Below are 19,346 nucleotides of genomic sequence, written 5' to 3' on the forward strand. Positions count from 1 at the left end.
CTTCCTTCCTTCCTTCCTTCCTTCCTTCCTTCCTTCCTTCCTTCCTTCCTTCCTTCCTTCCTTCCTTCCTTCCTTCCTTCCCTTTATCCTTCTTTTCTTTATTTCCTTCCTTCCTTTTTGTTCCTTCTGTTCTCCCTTCATTCCTTCTCTCTTTCTTTCCTTCCTTCTGTTTTTCTTTCTTCTTTCCTTTCTTTTTTTCTTAAGTCTTTCCATCTTTATTTATATTGTTTTCTTCCTTCTTTCCTTCCTTCTTTGCTCCCATCATCCTTTCTTCCTTCTGTCCTTCCTTCCTTCCTACTTTCCATCCTTCATTCCTTCCTATCTTTTCTTCCTTCCTTCCTTCCTTCCTTCCTTCCTTCCTTCCTTCCTTCCTTGTTCTCTTTCATCTTTCCTTCATCTTTCTCTCTTACTTCTCTGTGTCCTACTTTTCCTTTTCTTACTCCCAAAGTTGTTTGTGTCCTTCCTGGTGCCTTTCTTTCTTTCTTTCTTTCTTTCTTTCTTTCTTTCTTTCTTTCTTTCTTTCTTTCTTTCTTTCTTTCTTTCTTTCTTTCTTTCTTTCTTTCTTNTCTTTCTTTCTTTCTTTCTTTCTTTCTTTCTTTCTTTCTTTCTTTCTTTCTTTCTTTCTTTCTTTCTTTCTTTCTTTCTTTCTTTCTTTCTTTCTCTCTTTCTTTCTTTACTTTTATTTGGCTTTTCTTCTTGTGTAGTTTCTGATGAACGTTCAAAGCCTGTTCACTGTAGAACTTCATCTAATGCATTCATTTAAAACATGTTTGTTATATTTTAAAAATGGACCTGAAGGCATTAGAAGTCTAGAAAAATGAAAAGTGCATTTTCACATGAAAAACTCTGTAAGGTCTTAATTGTGCTCTGCATGTTTCAGTGAAACTCACTGAAACTGCTGGAAACAAGGAAGGTAGGAAGGAAGGAAGCTCAAGGCGGTGCTGCAGTGGATTAGTCAGCTGCATTTATTTAGAGAGCAGGAGCAGTCGGGGTCAGATCTGCAAGATGCAGCACATCTACATGCAGAGCAATGAACACTTTGAGGTGTTCACCACCGTCCTTGCTCCACAAGGTGAGTGGAAGCACATCTGCACTGAAGTTTGGTTTAGCGTGACATTATTTAGTGTTATTGTTATTAGATCAGAGTCGGCTCTTCTCTTCTGGTTGACTGGATCAACTGAAGGATCCAGCTGCAGGGATGCCGCCACACCTGCATTGGTGGTGACTTTTTGTTATGCATTCTTGATTAAACTAATGTTCTTCTTTCCTTTCCTTTTTTTTTTTTTGCTGATTCATCTCCACTCTCACTGGACTACAGGGAGATATAGATACAAAGCTGAAGCTGAAAAGGCAAGTTTATGTTTTTCTTTACACAAACAGCCCTAAATTAAAATGATTGCATGTTGACTCAATCGACATCTCTGCATATGAATGATCCACACTGTGTCGTAACCCCTAGACTGAAGGTTTCTATTTTACTGCACAGCAGTTAATCTCTGAGCTTTGACTCTTAATCTTCTCCATTCACACGGTCCTGCCTGTGAACCTGCACGCATTAACGTTACGATCACGAAACATCGGGTTTCACTTTCAGCAGCGAAACCCGATGTTTTTATTTATTTGGCGGAAAAAAAGAAGAAAAAAGAAAAAAAATCCAGAATTTTCTCTCCTATTTAAAAGCTGTAGTTCTCTCTGTGTCCGCTAGATGGTGGTGGTGCGCAGCTACAGACCCCACTGGCCAGACGAGCTGGCCCTGTCTCCGGGTGACGTCATCCTGGTTCTGTCCAAGCACGAGGAGGGGAGGTGGTTCGGGCGGCTGCAGCAGGGCCAGTGGGGCTACTTCCCCGCCTCGTGCGTGATGGAGCTGAGCCAGGTTGGTGGATGTGTTCAGTAACGCTGCAAAAGAGAGCTGCTCATGTTCACGTCTTTACAGTTAGCTACGAACAAACTGGTACTTATCCCCCCGTAGACCGTAGTCTTTAATAACTATTCGATGTAATTTTAGCTGCTTTCAGCTCCAGAGGTTGAAATATTTGACCAGTGTTTATGATAAAATAGATGAAGTTTAATCAGACTGAATAGACTTTTTGAACATGGATTTCTTTTTTTTAAGCCTTACTTCAACTGTCTTTATGTCTGGACTTTGACTCGACCATTCTAATTCTATTCTTGAATATGCTTTGATATAGACAGGGTGCTAAACCTTTTTAGATGCAATCCTTTCTCCAACTCATCTGAATCAAATAAATGGCTCGTTACCAGGCCTCTGTAGAGCTCAGTGAGAGCTGGTGAGGGAATGCAAGCATTTGATTCAGGTTTGTTGGAGCAAAGATGCAAACAAAACACGGGAAGATTTTAAAAAGTTCAAAATGCGGATGCTTTTGTCAGAATCTGTGGCTATTTAATCATATACTATACAACATGGGCCCACTTTTGTGTTCCTGCAACAAGAAAAATCCTCAGAGCAAAACAAAACAGAGTTTGAACTGAAGCATAGATGCCTGTGGGGTCTTGAGATTAACTTAAAAAAAATTATCAAGATGCAACTAAATATGCCTAAATTTGTCATCCTGTGCTTTGTTTCAGTCTAATCTGCCAAATAAAGGCTTGCAGAGAAGCTCATCTCTGAGAGTCAACACCGAACGCTGCAGGTATGGGATGAAAGAATAAACACGTGAAGCAACTGCGTAAACAATTTCACGCATCCCCCAACCTTCAGCCAGTCCGCACACCGCGCTTCACGCTCCGTATCCAGCAGATGTTCCTCACACCCCCCCCCCCCCCCCATGTCCAGATCCGATCCCGCTGCTCTCCTCCCAGCGCCCCCTGAACAGGTGGCCCCTCTCTCCTCTCATTAGATAACAAAGCCCAATGATTGCCAAGCCCCCCAAACACACACACAACAACACACACACACACATGCACAGAAGCCAATCTCCTCTTATTTGAGGAGTGAGAGAGAAATGTTTGTTTCTTCTTCAAACCTTTTAAATCACAGATATCAATATACTAAAGAATGAGTAAAAGCTGCTCTGCGCAAACTCCTGCAAATCCAGACTCGAGTCCTCTGCTCGGCTTCTTGTAACCTCTTGTCTGCTACGGCAGCTTAATTTAGGTCACAGGGAATAAACAGGGCCTTTGTGTTTGTTATTTCCTCTTTGTCCCCCAGTGGACACATTCTGCAGGCGCCGAGGAGGGGGAGCGGCAGAGGAGGGCTGGATGCGAGCCAGGTTAAGCACGACGGCCCCTTCCCGGTGCGGAGGCCCCAAAGTCCTCCGCAGGAGCCCATGGCCCCCCAAGCTCAGCTGCACAGATCTCCAAGTTTGCTCCACAGGATCTTGTCCAAGTGCCGGAAAAAGAGCGAATGCCACGGAGCCACCAATGGGGCCTTCGAGGGTGACTGAGGGGAGAAACCTTTCTGTGTCCATGGTAACTGAGAGGAGTTGACTTTGTAGGCGGTGGTTTTTTTTAGATTAAGTGGGTTTCAGAAACTCTTTTTTTTTGTAAAAAAAAAAAAAAAAAAGGTCTGAACCTCTTTGTTCTGTGCCTGAAGTCGACTGTTCTTGTCTTTGCTAAATTTCAACAAGCAAGAAGCTGTAATGAATGCTGCCGTCACGCTGCACACCATGGAGAACGTTGTGACACAAAAGCAGCAGCCAAGTCAAGAGGAGTCCACTTGGCTACACTAAAATATTCATTCTCCTTGGTTCTGCCAGCTTTGCACATCTAGCAAATGACTGGACCATTATTACACAGATTTTCATTGATCGAAACCAAGGCTGCTCTATAACTGAGGATGACACGTGTCGCTGAATATTGTTTATCAGTTGAGAGTAATCCACAATTTTCAGAGTTTTTTCCATTCCCTGTCCTTGGGGAATGCTGTCTGTAGGTAAGCTTATTTTCTCAGCAAAGGCTCTGGTAGTAAAATATCTCATCTCCTGTTTATTTATACTTATATATAACCCAGAAATAAACTAAGTTGGCTTATCTTGTTCCTGCTGATTTGTGCCAGCTGAGTCTGTAGGCAGAGCAGAGATTTTCTGATATATTTTTTTTATAATGTAACTGTAATTACAGTGGCAGCAATTAAATATTTGTAGCTGTAAGAAACGTATACCCGTCATGCTATGCTTTGTATGTATGTATGCACATATACTCTTTGCTTATCGCATAAGCCATTACGATGACAATAAAAACACATGACGACTCCCCGGTTTAATCTTCATGAAACATTTTTTTTTTTTTTTTTTTTGCACATCTCTGCTCATTTTGCTTCAAACGCCGTGAACCTCCATTTTCTTTGCGATGCAAAATAAAAGCCAGCAGCGAAGGGAAGCGTGAGCTAGTTTTGCCGAAAAGCCTCGCCAGTGGAGCAGGAACGGTGCCCGTTGTCCCGGCAACACAAAAGCAGCTCTCGGGAGGCTGCTGCGTGTCTTCTTCTGTGGTGCTTCTTAAGAACGGCCCTGCGGCTGTTGATCGCACCTCCTTTCAGTGGAAGCAAACTGCAAACTCAACCCCAACTTTGGCCTTGACATCCATGCAGGAAACTCCTCCGCCCTCCCCTCCGCGTTGTTGTTTGATCTTCTCTGTTGTATAATCTTTTGTCGTAGGAGGCGGTGGGAGGCGGGCGCTCTGTGGACAGAGTGGGGAGGCACGTTTTGCACAGGACTAAAGGTGTAAAAGTTGCAAAGAGAGACGACCACTCCGGTCATCCGAAGCCAAATCTGAGGGGATTTCTGTGGCTTCTTTACGTAGCAATGAGAAAATCTCGCGACGCCTTACAAGTGAAGTCATGCTCATTGATTTCTTTCACATTTTGTCTACAAAGCACAAACCTCAAGATGGTGTGTAATTACTAAGTGGAAGGAAATATTGCTTGCTTTTTTTTTTTTTGTCAAATCTTATTACAAGTGAAAATCTGAAAAGTGTGGCTTGCATTTATATGCATCTCAGTCAGTACGTTGGAGCTTTGCTGAAGTTACAGCTGCAGATCTTTTTAGGGGAAAGGGAGGGGAGAAGGCCTCTGCCACTTTTAGACTGTTTTCTTTTGGAAATAGGTCAAGCTCGGTCAGATTAGACGGGCGTAGCTTGGTTTGAACACTGGTTTTCAGGTCTTCACACACGCTTCTACAAATTTTCCGTCTAAACACGCTCTGATCTGAACCAGTTTATGGTTGTTGTGCTGCAGGAAGGTGAGCCTTTGCCCCAGTTCCAGGTCTCTTTCTGGAACTGCGGCGAGATAGTTTCGTCCGTACACTAAAACTGAAAATAGTTCCAACGCTGCCAAAACTGCACTTCAAACCTGTTCAACAGTGCATTTTGGAGATGTAAGCAGCATTTGTTTCCCAACACGCACGCCGCGTTGCATGTCGACCAAAATTTCATATATGGTTTCATCAGACCGGAGCGTCTTCTTCCACTTTTGCTGAGTCCTATGTGGTTTGTGACAGTCTGCAAACAGCACTTCAGCCTAATCTCTGATGAAACTATTAACTGACCAGCTGATTTCTGAAGGCCACTGGATTTTATTTCTAAGAGAAACTGGATACAAAAGCACATCACACTTTTCAGATGTATATTTGTAATAAAACAAACAAACAAACAAAAAATCCTAAAATAAAAACCATAAAATTTTTTACTTTTACCTTAGAAAATAAACTTGTGCCTGGATCTTTCTCACAGGGACTTGCACGTACGCAAGCAGTGGAAACGGTGACCTAATTTGGCCTGCAAACGCCACAGTCCAATTTTAAAACACACACTTCGGAGGGGCTGCGGAGTCTCCCGCCTAAAAGGCCGTCCTCTCCCCGCTGCGTTGTGTTGGGTGTCTGCCGGGGGAAGGGGCGGAGGAGGGGGAACGGGTTGCCTGCCAGATGACTGCGCCGTCATCCTTATAATGGGCTCCCATCTGCTGTCTCGCACACACATAAAGCCAAAGTGTGTTTCTGGGAGTTTGTGCACATGCCTACAAGTGTGTGTGTGTGTGGGGGAAATATTCCTCTGAGGCTCTCTGTCATTTCCTCAGTGCAAAAAGCATTTCTAAGTTGAATTAAAAAAAAAAAAAGAAGAAGGGCTGTGGAGTCATTCACTGATCGAGATTTCAGTCGTATTGAATGTTTCCCTAAAAATTAATCCACCTGTGATTCAGATTGATGTAAAAATGCTTCCCTTTAGAGCAAGGCTCTATTAAAAAGGTACGAAACCAGCCAGTTATCTACTGCCGGTTAGATGTTGACTGCTTATAAGCGTTTAATAAAACCGAAGGAACTCTGAATTATCTCTAGTTCTGCATAAAACTTGAGGTTGAAGGATTGCTGGACATCTCCGGTTAGGACCAGGGAGGTGTCTGTGTGTCGACTGTTCACATGAGCGCGTGCTGCTGCTGCAGAACAGAACAGGTTGGCATGTTGTCTGGCTCACGCCATTCGTGGGAGGAAGGTGGGGGGGGTGNGGGGGTTGGTGACCGAGTGAATGGGCCTGTAAAACCAACAGCCTAAAGGACAAAGGACCCTGGGGGCATTAAGTCATGGGTGAGTGGGCCCCTTTAGGGCCAGCAGCTGACCCTGTGGAGAGGCGTCTTGTTCTGGTGGAGGGGGCTCGTGTCGCTGGACCTTCAAGCCAAGATGACAACATGCCCAAACATGTATTCTCCCTGAAGAGTGAGCCATCTTTAACCACTTTATTTATGCTCAAACCCAGTTTCCTCTGAAGTAGACTTTCAGCTTCAATTAGGGAACAATACTTGAATTAATCACAAAAGGAGTTTCGCAGTTGCAAGTCTCTCCTCTCTTGCTTTTGGCAAAAGCTCCGGATGTTTTCCACCCCTGCTGTGACCGTGTCAGAAACCCTAAAGGATCATAACAAATCTTTATCACAATGGGGGGAACCACCGAAGAATTTGGACTTGGCAGAGAAAGAAAGACACAAAAAGTGATGCAACAAGACAAGAAGCATTTATTTTTCACAAATAAAGTACAAGGTTACAAAAAGAGAGCTGGCAGGACATCTAAGGTAACTTGGTTATGACAGTTACTGAAATTGCTACATTAAACAGCACGTTTTATAAAAGCGATTCATCCAGCATCTTGTGTTTATTGCTCATGCAGAACTACAGTAGTAAACAGAGCTGCTAGCATCCTGTGCTTGTACTTAATTCCCTCAACACCTATAGTATTTGTCAAGAACTGTTAACTTCAAAACAAATGAACTTGGATTCAATGGATGCAGTGTACAACGACGAGTCAAACCGACCCGCAGGAACAGATCACACACATATGAACAGATTAGACACATCCAAGTAGAAATCGCTTATAAAGATGTTAGTCTACCGTCTGTACCAAACTCTCCTGATCTTTCCTCTCGATCTCCCTGACAAGATTTCCTTCTTATTCTCACTCAGAGGTCTAAATGGAGGATAATCCAGATTAGAGGCAATGCTAGATCCACTAAACGCTGACAACACAAGATTCACAGCTGTAGTGCAGATTACAGGAAGTCTCAGTAAGAATACAAATAATCATGAGTCGGGCTACTAAAATGGAAGACAAGACTTGTTCAGCACTTATTAAATGTAGTCAGATTTTGCTGTATTGCTCTTACTTACAATCCAGAGTGTATAAAGTGCAGGATCTGTAGTTGTCATTTAGGGGTTTCTTCAGTCAACTGAGCTCGGGTCAGTCCCAGCAGTGTTTCTTTTTCTCATCAAAACGACTTTAAATTGAAAGAATGCTTTAAAAATAAAAAAATAAAATGTAAATTTGAAATTGGATCTGGTATGAAAAAGATCAGGAGATTTAATTTTTAAGCCACATTGCCCAGCATCCGTTATTGTCCAATACTAATAATAGTTTTCACCATAATTGACTTTTGGAGCAAATAAAACCCAGCATGAAACATAAATAACAATTACAGATCAGCAAAAAAAAAACAAAAAAAAAACAAAAACAAGAGTGTGGAAGTTAGGATTTGATCAGGGAATGTCAGCATCATACAAGGACACAACTGCCTACAAAAACGGCTTATTGCAAGTTTTTTTTTTATTTTATTTTTTTTTTAGTGTAGTTAAAGTACACACGTCTGCAGCCAAACAGGAGAAACAAAAGGTGAAAAATCAAGCAGCAGATCCTTCATGTCAGCATTCATCACAAACTAACCCACACACCCAAACAAAGAGCTACATCATGATAATAAACAAACAAAAGTTTAAATTTATACATATAAAAAGTGCAGTTTGTCTATGATTAGATTTCAGAGATAGAGTCCTACTACCTAATTGCAAAACAAATTTGATTTAAGGGGAGGGGGAAATCCTAGATCTAAATGTTACAAGGTCATGCAAACATCTATAAAATGATCATTTTCTAAGATCTTGCCGAATTATTTCATAGAAGCTTAAAGTCAGGGGCAGTGCATGTTGTTTTTTACCTTGGTGATAATAAACTGAATGGCAGCCCGGTCCTGTTTTCTTTCAGTTTTTTTTCTTCTTTTTTTTTTTTTTAAAGAGAAAAGATAATAAAATTCTTCAATAGTTTCTCTTAAAGGTTTCCTTTTCAAAGAAATAAATAAATTAGTAGACTTTAAATAAATAAGAATCTACAGCCTTCACATAAAAACGCGGTCCTTCTCAGCCAAATGTTTGACGTTTGTGATGTGAAACCGTGTCAGTATTGACCGTCACAATGAAACATCTGACAAAGGGGATTTTGTTTTGTTTATTTAAACAGTGACATGCTTAGAGCAAATATGATTTTTAGGCTGTTATTGTCAGCAAACTTAAAAAAAAAAAAAAAAGCGAAAACGTCATGACTTCATGGTGTCCAATTTATATTAACATCTAAGTCTCAGAAGAGTCAGAAAATAAATAAAATAATTAGAGATAAACAATAAAAGGTACCCTTCCACGTTTGAGGTTCTTTCACATGTACATTGCAATGAAATACATTCAACTGATGTCTCCACGGACTCCGTGGTCTCGGATCGGAAACGCTGTGTTGTAAGACAGACACCATCTCAAGTGCTATCCAGTTTGCCCTTTTAAAATAAAATAAAATAAAATAAAATAAAATAAATAAAATAAAACTGAAGAAACACACTGCTCCTTTCTCAGCAGCAAAACTCCTCTCAGTAGTGCAATTTTGACTGACAGCTTCTCATTCTCTTCCTCAAAACCTCACACCAGCTTGGACTAAGCGTCTCAAATGATTGCTATTTACAAAAACACACAGCTGCATTTTGTTTGTTTTAGCTTAAAGTAAAGGGAATTTTATTGTTGGGCGTCTTGTTAAAAACCTGTAGTGTGATTTTAAAGTTCGTGTTAAGCCGGAAAAAAGCTAGAGATGTGGCATGTGCGTGATTTTTATCAAATAACAGCAATCGGACTAGGTTAGCAAAAGAAGCTGACGGAGATACATCGTGACATGTGTTTCCTGGCATTTAAAATTATATATTAAGAATATATCGCTCAGAAGCAGCCACCGCTAGTAGTACAGACTATATTTGTATAGTTTCTATTGTAGGCAAAGATGTAGGTAAGTAAAAAAGACTAGGTGACCTAGGAATGTGTTATAAACTGTACCGGCAGTCAGGGCCTTGGCAGTGTTGATGATCTGCGTCACTAGATTGTCTCCTTCAGGACTCAGTGGACAGTTTCAGGTGCTGGACGGACGTAGTGCTGCTTGCTTGGGAGTGGGGGACGGCTTTAAAGGACGAGAGCCCTTGAGGTAGAGCCGGACGACGGGTAGGGAGTCAGATACTGTCGAGCCTGTTCTGTCATAATGAGCTGGTCCTCTGTCTTCCCATAAACCACTGCTTCCCAGTCGCTCACCTGCAGGGACGCGGGACCGGAGGTTAGTTTGGCCATCGGCAATCGGTTTCTATGCTCCGCTGATCTGTAACAAACTTACAGAAAACGCACACTATGCAACCTGGAACACTTTTTTTCTCCAGAACCTTCAATGTTTGTCCATTTGCATAAATACTGCGGCAGTCCGATCTGCGTTACATTGAAAAGCCATCACTTATAGTAAGGAAGCTAGAACTGATTTTTCTTGTACAGCGGTTACTTTTTATAATTTTAGTAAAGCGAGAACAACCCTACATCTGTATGCACATGTCTGTTTTTATTGATTGTGGCTATATGGCTTTTAATTCCAAAAATAAATGTAAAACCTGCGGATATTATTGGTTTAAATCCATAAAAATGACTATTATACTGTTTAGACCACAGAGTGCACAGATTACTAAGGTTAGTTGATTTTTATTAATGTGCTTTAATACAAGAAGCGCAATTTACAGCTGAACAGCAAATAAAGAGCCGGAAAGGGAAGATGTCTGCCACAAAATGCAGGAAATATTCAAAAGCAAGCTGCATCGTGCAGGCAGGTTGGTTTCACATACCTGTGCAGGAGATGATTTTGGTTCTTTGTGTGAGGAGAGACCGTTTTTTGCTTCAGGCCTGGAGAAGCAGTGGGTGTGATCACGGACTCCTAACGAGGACTTGTCTTTCTCAGAGGCTGGCTGCCTGCCCTCGTCTTCCTCAGTGACCGGGGTGACCAGCGAAGAGTTTGCCATCAGACTTTCTTCTGAAATCTTAAATATGATGAGAGGTAAATGCTGTTGTTGAAAACAGGGTTTCTCTCAGGGGGTTTTGAAAGAGAACAGTCTCAGCCTTCCTTACAGTCCTCCATACTGCATGTTAGACAAACCAGGCTCAACGTCGAGCCTTGATGAAAGAAGAAGTCAGACTGACTCACCTGTGCATTGTTGAGCTGCTCCTGGAAGACGTCAAGGCTGTCTTCAACCCAGGGGTCTAATACAAGAGACTTGCGCACTTTTCTCGCTGGACCATCCATCTAAATGTACAAGTCAAACATTTATTTGTCACTTTTTCTTTATCGGAGAACATAAAACAGCCATATCAAACATTTTCTATAACAAACAAAGCAGCTAAAGAGGTCAGTGTGGCATACGTTATGAAAGTCTGTTTTGTTGAAGATGTCTCTTCCTGTCTCCTGCTTCAGGACTTCTAGGATGTCCTCTTCTAGGAACGCCAGAGGCTGCGGCTACAAAACGCAGCAAGAAGAAGAATATGAATGACAGCCCTTGCAGAGTAAAAATAACAATCAGCCTCATGATCAGCGCCTCACCTCCATCCTCAATGGGCCGTGCATTTTTTCCTGGGCGGCCAAAGCTTTTTTAAATGGAGTCGGGGTTCTTGGGGTTTGGACTGCAGCATTTTTAACTAATTTAGGGGTCCTGGAACTGAAAAAAAAAAAAAAAAAAAGTGTCACTATATTTTGTCCTGAAATAATGACATTTTGAAATGTATTCGGCACACTTTATTTACCCATCGTTCTCTTTCTGGTGTTTGGGTGTGTTTTCCTTGAGGAGAGGCGTACTGAGGAGGCATCTCTGACCGCACACGGGAGTCGAGGTCAAGGCGGGATCCTCCAGGTTCAGAAGCTCCGTCGCTGATATGTTGCAGAACTGACGCGACAAAACACGACAGTCAAAACAAACGCCTAAAGCAACATCTCTGTATTAACTGTAAGAGGACAAAAAGGCAGCAAGGCAAACATCTTACTGCTGACGTGGCGCATGAGTGCAACTTTGTGGGCGTCTTCTTGGGAGAGTTTGACATGTTTTCCAAGAACGAAGAGCAAGTCCTGTCACACAGAGGCTGTCTTCTGTCTCTCCTTTTCTTCCTCCCGCTGGAATCCTTGCCGGGTTTCAGTGAGTTGATGATGGGCGACTGGGAGGCGATGGCGACCAAGCCAAACGACAGGCCATTGTGGCCTGGCATGGCGGTGTGATTGTTGACGGTGTAGCCCACCGGCTCATAAACTGTCCTCTCCTGCAGCAGATTGGTGAAGTCTGCGTGGCTGTGCCTGGGTGGCGTCGCTGCGTTCGACACGTCAAAACTGGCCACGTTGTTCCAGGTTCCAGGCTCCTGCCAGGAGGAAGAAACATTCTGTAGATAAATCCATTATATCTGATCATAACTATTCCGCTGTTGCTCTTGTAACTCACCGAATCGAGCAGCTCCATGGTTTCTGCGAACTCTGGGATGGTCTGAAGGCTGGAGAGCACAGCGCTAGCCTCTGCGGTCAGGAACTTGCTCGGAGAGACTTGAGGGGGTGGCGCTGGGATGTCCGGCCCTCTCCAGGGCCCCCTCTCCACCTGCTCCTCCAGGCTGCTGCTGGTGGTCATCGAGTCTTCAGACAGACTGTCTGACCAGGCCGGGAACGGCTCGACGCTCTGAGGGTCAGGAAAAAAACGGGAAAGCTATGAAAAAAGATTTCATGTTGCAGAACAAAGGCGCTGGCAAAAGATTTAAATCACAAAAACGTGAATCATTATATGCACATAACGTACTGCAAAAGTATTCATACCACTTGAACTTTTTTTTTCTCCCTTTTTCTTGAAATTTTTCATGTTGTAAAATTACAAACTTAAATCTAAATTAAGATTTTATGTGATGCAACGTGTAATAATAATAATTTTTTAAAAATCACTTACAGTTGTTTTAAATTGTTTATACACAAAAATCTGAAAAGTGTGGCATGTATTTGTATTCAGGCTGCCAGTGTCAATACCGTTCAGAACCACATTCTGCTGTATTGCAAGTTTTTTTTTTTTTGAAACGTTTCTTCCAATTCAGTTGAAAGAGAAATCTGACCCAAGATTTGTTTTCTTTTAGATCTTTTAGGAATTTGACAGGGTCAATTTTAATACCTAGTGGTTGCTGGAGTTGTCCAGCTGGAAGGTGGAAGTCCGGACCAGTCTCAAACATTTCCAGCAGGATTGTCCTGCATTTAGCTCCACCCAATAATCCTCCGGTAAACTCCAACTGCATCCCCATGGCATGATGCTGCCTCCACCATGCTTCCACGAGGATGATATGTTCAGGGTTAGTCTTACATTTCTGAAAGCAATATTTCCTCTTGGATTGCATGTAGAGGAATCATATACATGACACACTTTTACGATTGTTTTGTGTAAAGAAATATTAATTCCACTTCACAAATCTATGCTACTTTTGTGTTGGGCTATCACATAAAATCCCTTTTTAGTCAGGGGGTTTGAATACTTTTGTGCACATAAATGCTATAAATAGACGCGGAGGTTCAGTTTTGACAGTAGAGACTAAAGGGGCGTTAAAAACAAGTGCTTGACAGATGAGGGGTGGATGGAGCAGCTTCAAGGGTGCAACTGTAGTGAGGCGACTACCAAGCGCAGCTTCAGCCTAATCCAGAGGAAAATATGAGATGGAATATGTTTTAATACAGCAGGACTACAGGCACGCATAAATGTGCTCAAATCTTGTGCTATACACAGAAATAAAAGCTCATTCAGAAATGTCAAACCACTAGACGTGATTTATCAGACAATATAAAAATGATCAAGTTTTATATTTCATTGTTCATTCAATTTTGAACTATTGTTTTAAAATGAGCTTTTCTTCAGCGTATGACAGCTGCAAAAACCCACACAGGATGCTAGCTAAGTCTGCTAAAACACACACACACGGAGTGTGTTCTTACACGTGAACCTCTGCACTGCACGTGTCGCTGGACTTCGCTCTCTGCTGACATAAGCAGCAGCTCAAGCTCCTTAATTCTCTGTTCTCTGTCAGGATCATCCAGGCAGGATGGCTGCAGTGTACGAACATGAGGGAGGAGAGTTCGACAAGAAGAGAGGAAGGGGAAAGAGTTATAAGAGTTAAGATAATCAAAGAGAGGGGACAAAACATAACAAATTCACAAACATTGATTATTCAGGGTTAGATGAGGAAAAAAAACAAAAACAAAAAACGGGACAGTCAAGTGTTTGATTGGCTTGATTTGTCCAAAGTTAGCAAACAACAAGCAAGTGTAACAATCAAGGTAAGAAAATAAAGAGAAATGTTAAATTTTTTATGTGCATTAACTTAAACAAAGACTCACTGATACAAAGCTGGAGTTTTCAGGAAGGCCGTCGATAATGTGTCCGCTGGCAGGATCGTAGGAAAAACTCCCCACCTGCAACACACAGCACCAAGCTGAAAGGAGCTCAAGTGAAAGACTTTAGATGAATTGCGACGCGGAGGCTGAAATGAACCTGGCTGGAAGCCGTCACAGGCAGAGGACTGAGACCACAGCGCTGGGGGTCGGTCGGAGTCAGAGGACAGGATCTGCTGTTCCGTCTTTTCCCGTTTCCGGAGGAGGTGAAAGACTTGCCGCCATCCTGCAGGTAGCCCTCGTGCTCCACTTTCCTCCTCATGGTGGAATTCCAGTGGTTCTTGATGGAGTTGTCTGTGCTGTGAGGGAAATGACTGACGGCATTAAACATCTGGACGCCGGCTAGAAGAAGGAACACGTATTTGAGGCAACGTTACCGGCCAGGAAGCAGCTTTGAAATCTCCGCCCAGCGGTTGCCGAGCCGCTTGTGGGCTTCATAGATGATCCGATCCTCCTCCTGCGTCCACGACGACTTCTTCACCTCCGGGTTCAGGTGGTTGTGCCAACGCTCGCGGCACTGTTTTCCAATCCTCCCTTGCAGGTGCTTTGCGATCACTGACCAGCGCTTTGGGCCGTACTTGTGGACCAGGTCGATCACCTGCACAAACACCCCAAAACAGGAAACATGGAGACATTTTATAGAAAAATACAGAAAATGCAAAGAGACTATGCATTGCTAAACAGCAGAATCCTCATGCGGCTGTTCTGGCAGAACTAAGCAATGCTGTGATGTCACAGCTGGCAGGTCAAGTTTAAGCAACAGCTCTGATTAGATGTAGCTGGTTTGTAATGTTTGGATTCAGTCAGGCGTGATTCATGGTTATTTTTAGCAACAATGATTTGCAAAGTGATACAAGAAGGTGATAAAGCAAGAAAGCACCGGACGACACAAGTACTGATTTCAAAGGGGCTTTATGTGATTGACCTGCATTAATGTTTGGTTCTAAGACTGTTGGAAAAAGTAATTAATCAATTGATCACATGATCAATTAAAATGAGCTCGATAATTTCCATTCTGACGATGATTAATGTTTATTTAAGGGCAATTTTGTTTCATTTACATAATCAATTTTACGTATGGTTTAGATTGTGTGCCGTTCTTATTTCCTTTATATTTATTGTTTTTGGTTGCTGTGCTTTATTTTGGACACTTAAAACGTCTTCCAGTTCCACTAAGTTTATTCGTCTTTGAGAGGGTGTACTTAAGTTATTATGCCTTTAAGATGATATTACTTGAAAATAGACTCAACACAATTATATTATTGTTTGTTGCAATAATTTCTGGGAACTGTTTAATGTGTGCAGAGCGTAATTAGCCTGAAGGTAAATAACAGTTTGCACATGGTGGTATTTGTGTTTGTGCCGTGTTCTTTCACACCCTTCCTATTTCTCCCATATAATCTTCAGCAACTCCCAGCTCTACTTACCTTTTGATCCTCTTCTTTTGTCCAGGGTCCTTTTACCAGCGCTGGGTTGAGGACCTTCTGCCAGCGGTGCTGACACTGACCATCTGTCCTCCCCTGTGGCAGCAGACACAGAAAGTTCAAAACCTGAACCAGCTGCTAAACTGTGGCCCTGAAAACTGCAACTCACTGGGACTTCCCAGCCACACGAGTGTCCTAATGCAATTGGTAAACAACTTTGGCAGGCAAAGAGTGAATAAAATGTTGTTTTGTGATAACACTTACTGGAAAGAAGGTAGCTATCGATTTCCAGGATTCGGTTCCATGCTGCTCCACAAGTTTTTTAAGTTTTTCATCCTTAAAAAAATTAGAAGAAAGAAAAAAAAAATTAAATACTCAATATGTTTTTGCCTCTCTTAGTTTTCTTTTGACTTTTTTCCCTCTTTCACTTCAATGTTTTAGATTCTTAAAAAAAAAAAGAAGTTAATATTAGACAGAGCATGTATTCAGACCTGCCACTTTTTGTCCGCTTTAAAAGAACCAGAGTTTATTTTCCCATTGGTCCAGACCTTTTGTTCAGGTGCGAATACAATATAGTACAAGTTTAGCATGTTTGTTTTCTGTCTGGGTTTGTGCTCTGCCACATGCCACCAATAGAAGCAAAGATCGTTACCCGCTTGGTTTTACTTAAAAATCATTGTCCGCTTGCAAAAAAGCTCAATATGAAATCAAACGACCCAAATAAAAAAAGAATAAAGTCCTCTTTAGGTCTGGACCAAACAAACTTTAATAGTGTGAATACACCCTGAGATAATTTCATTAAATAAAAACAAAAAAATGGCAATTGATTTTGTTCATTTAGGGAACAAAAAGCTATTCAAACCAATCTGCCTGTTCCCACGTGAAAAAGCAATTGCTAAACAAAACTCTTAGAACACTGTAGGGATTTGATCCCATGTTTCTTTGCAGAACTGTTTTATTTCAATGATGGCGAATGGTTTTTAGTGTTGAATGGTTGGTCCAAGGTTACATCACAGCATCTGGATGCCATTTTTGCCCATTTTATCTCTTTCTTATAGCTGAATAACATACATTGACCATAACTGTAGCAAGTGAGATCTGCGGAGCTTTATATGTTGTTCTGGATTATTTTACGACATCCTGGATGAGCCACTCCTGGAAAGGTTCAGTGCTGTTCCAATATTTGCGCATCTGTGGAAAACGTCTCTCTGTGGTTTGCTGGAGACTCAGACCTATATAGAGATTACTTTGGTACCCTGATAGATGCCAAAGACTTTGTCTCTCATCTGTTCTTAAGCCTTTAGCTGGAGCTTTTTACAATCTTATATATTACTTCATGTGGCCAGAGAGGCCATATATCTTGATCAGATGGGTCAGGCAGTAACTGGGCCTGAAATCAGCAAATTTGTTTACTAACAGTTCATTAATTATTTAACAAAAGGGTAATTACTTTTTCCACACAGTCAGGTTGGTTTTGATTTCAAAACTCCATATGATATCTACTCTTATTATTTTTGCCCATATTTAAAATCTGTTAGATGACCAGAAACATGCAAAAATCAGCAGACAAACACCAACTCCACTTTTTAAGCATGCTACAATTTGCAACAGGTCACTATGCAAACATTAAGAAGTCAGTTTCAGTCTCTTCTCAGGCCACACCCTACATGCTAACGACCATCACGCTCTTACCTCATCTCGGGACCATTTCACTTTACACAGCAGCTTCTTGTCTTTGCTCTTCTCTTTACTCTCTGGGTCTGTGGAGTGGAGCTCTTCATCCTCATCAAGGCTAGAAATACTGCAATAATAAAAACAGGAAGATTGTAATACAAAGACCCCAGAAATGAAAATGACATAAAAATCCCATATAATCCCATATAACCTCTCCTGATTAGTACCACTTTTTGCTTTTCTTGTTGGCTCCCAAGTTCTAAATCCAAAACAGATGGAATATTTTTATTTATCTAGTTTATGTTTTGGCTTTAACTATATTGAATATTTGAATTTACAAACAAATCCAGTTGTTACTTTCAACATGCCTTCATTTATTGTTGAAATAACCACAGATGTTGTGTACAAGTAAATACAAGTCTAGTTTGACCTTTCTCATAACTTTTTTTTTCTCCAAGTGACAAACTGTTACGATTAATATTAGCATGTTAGCTGGAATGACAGCAGGCCAAATGCTAGAGAGCTTATATTGGCAGTGAGTTTTCAAATTGCTAAATTTTCAGAGTCTCTAATAGGGAGATTTCATTATTAGTCAAATTTTAGAATAGATTATTCCTTTTGTTTTGAGTTTAAAAATACTTTTAATTTGATTATGCATTTATTCATTTTAACATAACTCGCAGGAATTTTAGCATTTTAGCCATTTTTCGGCCTGTACTGCTTTGCACTCTTGTTTGACTATCTTATTCATTTATGTGGAATTATTCACTATATATTTATTTTTTCTATCAGCATTAATTGCAGGTTAATAACTTGTATTTTTATTTTTAATGTATCGTATAAAAGGTTCTACAGAAATACAGTATGAATTCATGGCATTATTCAGAAGGTTCGTGTCTTCAACACAACACAAGGTTAAAGATTTTCTGAGTTGGTAGAAAACCTTATTGTGTGCTTAAGGGCTGGACTGACTTTTGACTAATTACAACATCATACAACATATGGCAAATGGTAAGCATTTATAAATTACTATAAAAAGTGTACTTAAAATATGCCTTTGCGACAAATAGGTTATTACACAACTATTACTAGTGCTCTTTAACAATAGCCATTTTATGACGCTAGGCCAAAAGAAGGTCCTTCCTTACAGGTGTATTTATATAATTATGGGGGGGGGGTCTGCAATTATGTAATGCTTATTTTCTTTGGGGCGGCTATTTTATCTACATTCAACCAGAATATAAGATTTGTATCTATTTCTGCTTGTAAATGTATGTTTTCTATAACTTACGTATTTATTGCAAAGTATAGCTAGTGATGTTTACTACCTATTTATTGCACCCTAGACCTTCTATGTGCAGGTGCACCATAATAAGTTGAAGCCCTCTCTTACAGGACAATGACACAAAACCTATCTACGGCAGATGGCAGGCGAACCAAACAGTGACATGACTCTACTATGGAGACTGATGGCACCTACCTGCGTGTTTTCGCGTTGTCCATGACAGCGGGTGGGACGGTTGAACCTCTTCAAAGACAAACCTGTGTTTGGCAACGCTCTCAAACCCCGCAGTAATAACTGTCTATCCATAGAAACCACTTTCAGTCATCAGCGAGAGGTTGTTGCATTCAGTTGGTAGAGTATGGCTAGCCAGCGAGCTAACTGGAGGCAATGTTACATCAAATTTGCAGGGTAGCAAAAAGCGCTGTTCACCTTCGATAACATCGTTGCTATGAAAAATGCGTCACTCTATTTTCTTCTGGTTCTTGTCGCTTATAATGCGACGTCGCAACGTAAAGAGCTAGTCTGCAGACGGAGGACCTAACAGGGCTTTCCTCGCTCTCACTCAGAGATGTTTCTAGCAGAGTCTCTCCTCCGTCTGTACCTCTGTGTAGCGCTATAATTTTTGTCCATCCCGCCGATTCTCGCGCCCAGCCCTCTGTGCAGGCGGCCTCACCGCTGATTGGACAAAGTGGCCGAGCGCTGTAAACTAACAGGTCACCGTTGTGGAAGTGCTCATCGCTCATTGGCTGGATCCTCCACAGGCTTTTCTTTCATTGGTTGAGGATTTGAAGAGGCGGGTATTCAATTAGACCACTGTACTGTCAACTTCTACAGCAGAATGGACCTTTTCATTAAGAGTGTGGGGGCTCAAAGTGGGGTGGGCAGGGGCCCTTTTCAGGGAAGAGGATGTTTGTCAGGGCAAGGGTTTCTAGCAGCAAGTTTTTACTACGGTTGATCCATTTC

At 41.5% G+C, this 19,346-nt stretch overlaps 2 protein-coding genes across 3 annotated transcripts; one reads left to right on the forward strand and one right to left on the reverse strand.

The window, feature by feature from the left end:
* Positions 1 to 925: 925 nt before the first annotated feature.
* On the forward strand, positions 926 to 4,212 carry si:dkey-97a13.12 (uncharacterized). 2 transcript variants are annotated; one of them, XM_008396250.1, is made up of 5 exons: positions 926 to 1,072; positions 1,319 to 1,350; positions 1,706 to 1,873; positions 2,587 to 2,651; positions 3,170 to 4,212. In XM_008396250.1, exons 1-5 carry the CDS (start codon positions 1,006 to 1,008, stop codon positions 3,402 to 3,404), a joined length of 567 nt encoding a protein of 188 aa, XP_008394472.1. In that variant the 5' UTR covers positions 926 to 1,005; the 3' UTR covers positions 3,405 to 4,212. The 2 variants fall into 2 exon arrangements, with proteins under 2 accessions (XP_008394472.1, XP_017157320.1); XM_017301831.1 differs by lacking the exon at positions 926 to 1,072 and having other exon boundaries at positions 1,318 to 1,350; positions 1,687 to 1,873.
* A 2,722-nt stretch (positions 4,213 to 6,934) lies between these two features.
* mybl1 (v-myb avian myeloblastosis viral oncogene homolog-like 1) lies at positions 6,935 to 19,075 on the reverse strand. The gene is made up of 16 exons (XM_008396248.2): positions 18,579 to 19,075; positions 17,117 to 17,225; positions 15,689 to 15,760; positions 15,428 to 15,520; positions 14,378 to 14,598; positions 14,101 to 14,299; positions 13,947 to 14,021; positions 13,545 to 13,655; positions 12,031 to 12,258; positions 11,585 to 11,950; positions 11,348 to 11,487; positions 11,148 to 11,262; positions 10,971 to 11,063; positions 10,755 to 10,853; positions 10,399 to 10,590; positions 6,935 to 9,826 (listed from the first exon to the last, which is right to left on the reverse strand). Exons 1-16 carry the CDS (start codon positions 18,599 to 18,601, stop codon positions 9,701 to 9,703), a joined length of 2,262 nt encoding a protein of 753 aa, XP_008394470.1. The 5' UTR covers positions 18,602 to 19,075; the 3' UTR covers positions 6,935 to 9,700.
* Positions 19,076 to 19,346: the final 271 nt, after the last annotated feature.

This window comes from Poecilia reticulata, linkage group LG20, assembly GCF_000633615.1.
Source record: "Poecilia reticulata strain Guanapo linkage group LG20, Guppy_female_1.0+MT, whole genome shotgun sequence".
Taxonomy (NCBI): domain Eukaryota; kingdom Metazoa; phylum Chordata; class Actinopteri; order Cyprinodontiformes; family Poeciliidae; genus Poecilia; species Poecilia reticulata.

Bases quoted from the DNA above. Each gene is read 5' to 3' on its own strand.
- si:dkey-97a13.12 (XM_008396250.1), top strand. From the start codon at position 1,006: ATGCAGCACATCTACATGCAGAGCAATGAACACTTTGAGGTGTTCACC. The intron at 1,073-1,318 runs GTGAGTGGAAGC...ACTGGACTACAG, and splicing joins CACCGTCCTTGCTCCACAAG to GGAGATATAGATACAAAGCT. The intron at 1,874-2,586 runs GTTGGTGGATGT...GCTTTGTTTCAG, and splicing joins GCGTGATGGAGCTGAGCCAG to TCTAATCTGCCAAATAAAGG.
- mybl1 (XM_008396248.2), bottom strand. From the start codon at position 18,601: ATGGACAACGCGAAAACACGCAG. The intron at 13,656-13,946 runs GTGAGTCTTTGT...CGTACACTGCAG, and splicing joins AAAACTCCAGCTTTGTATCA to CCATCCTGCCTGGATGATCC. The intron at 12,259-13,544 runs GTAAGAACACAC...CCTGACCCTCAG, and splicing joins TGCAGTGCAGAGGTTCACGT to AGCGTCGAGCCGTTCCCGGC.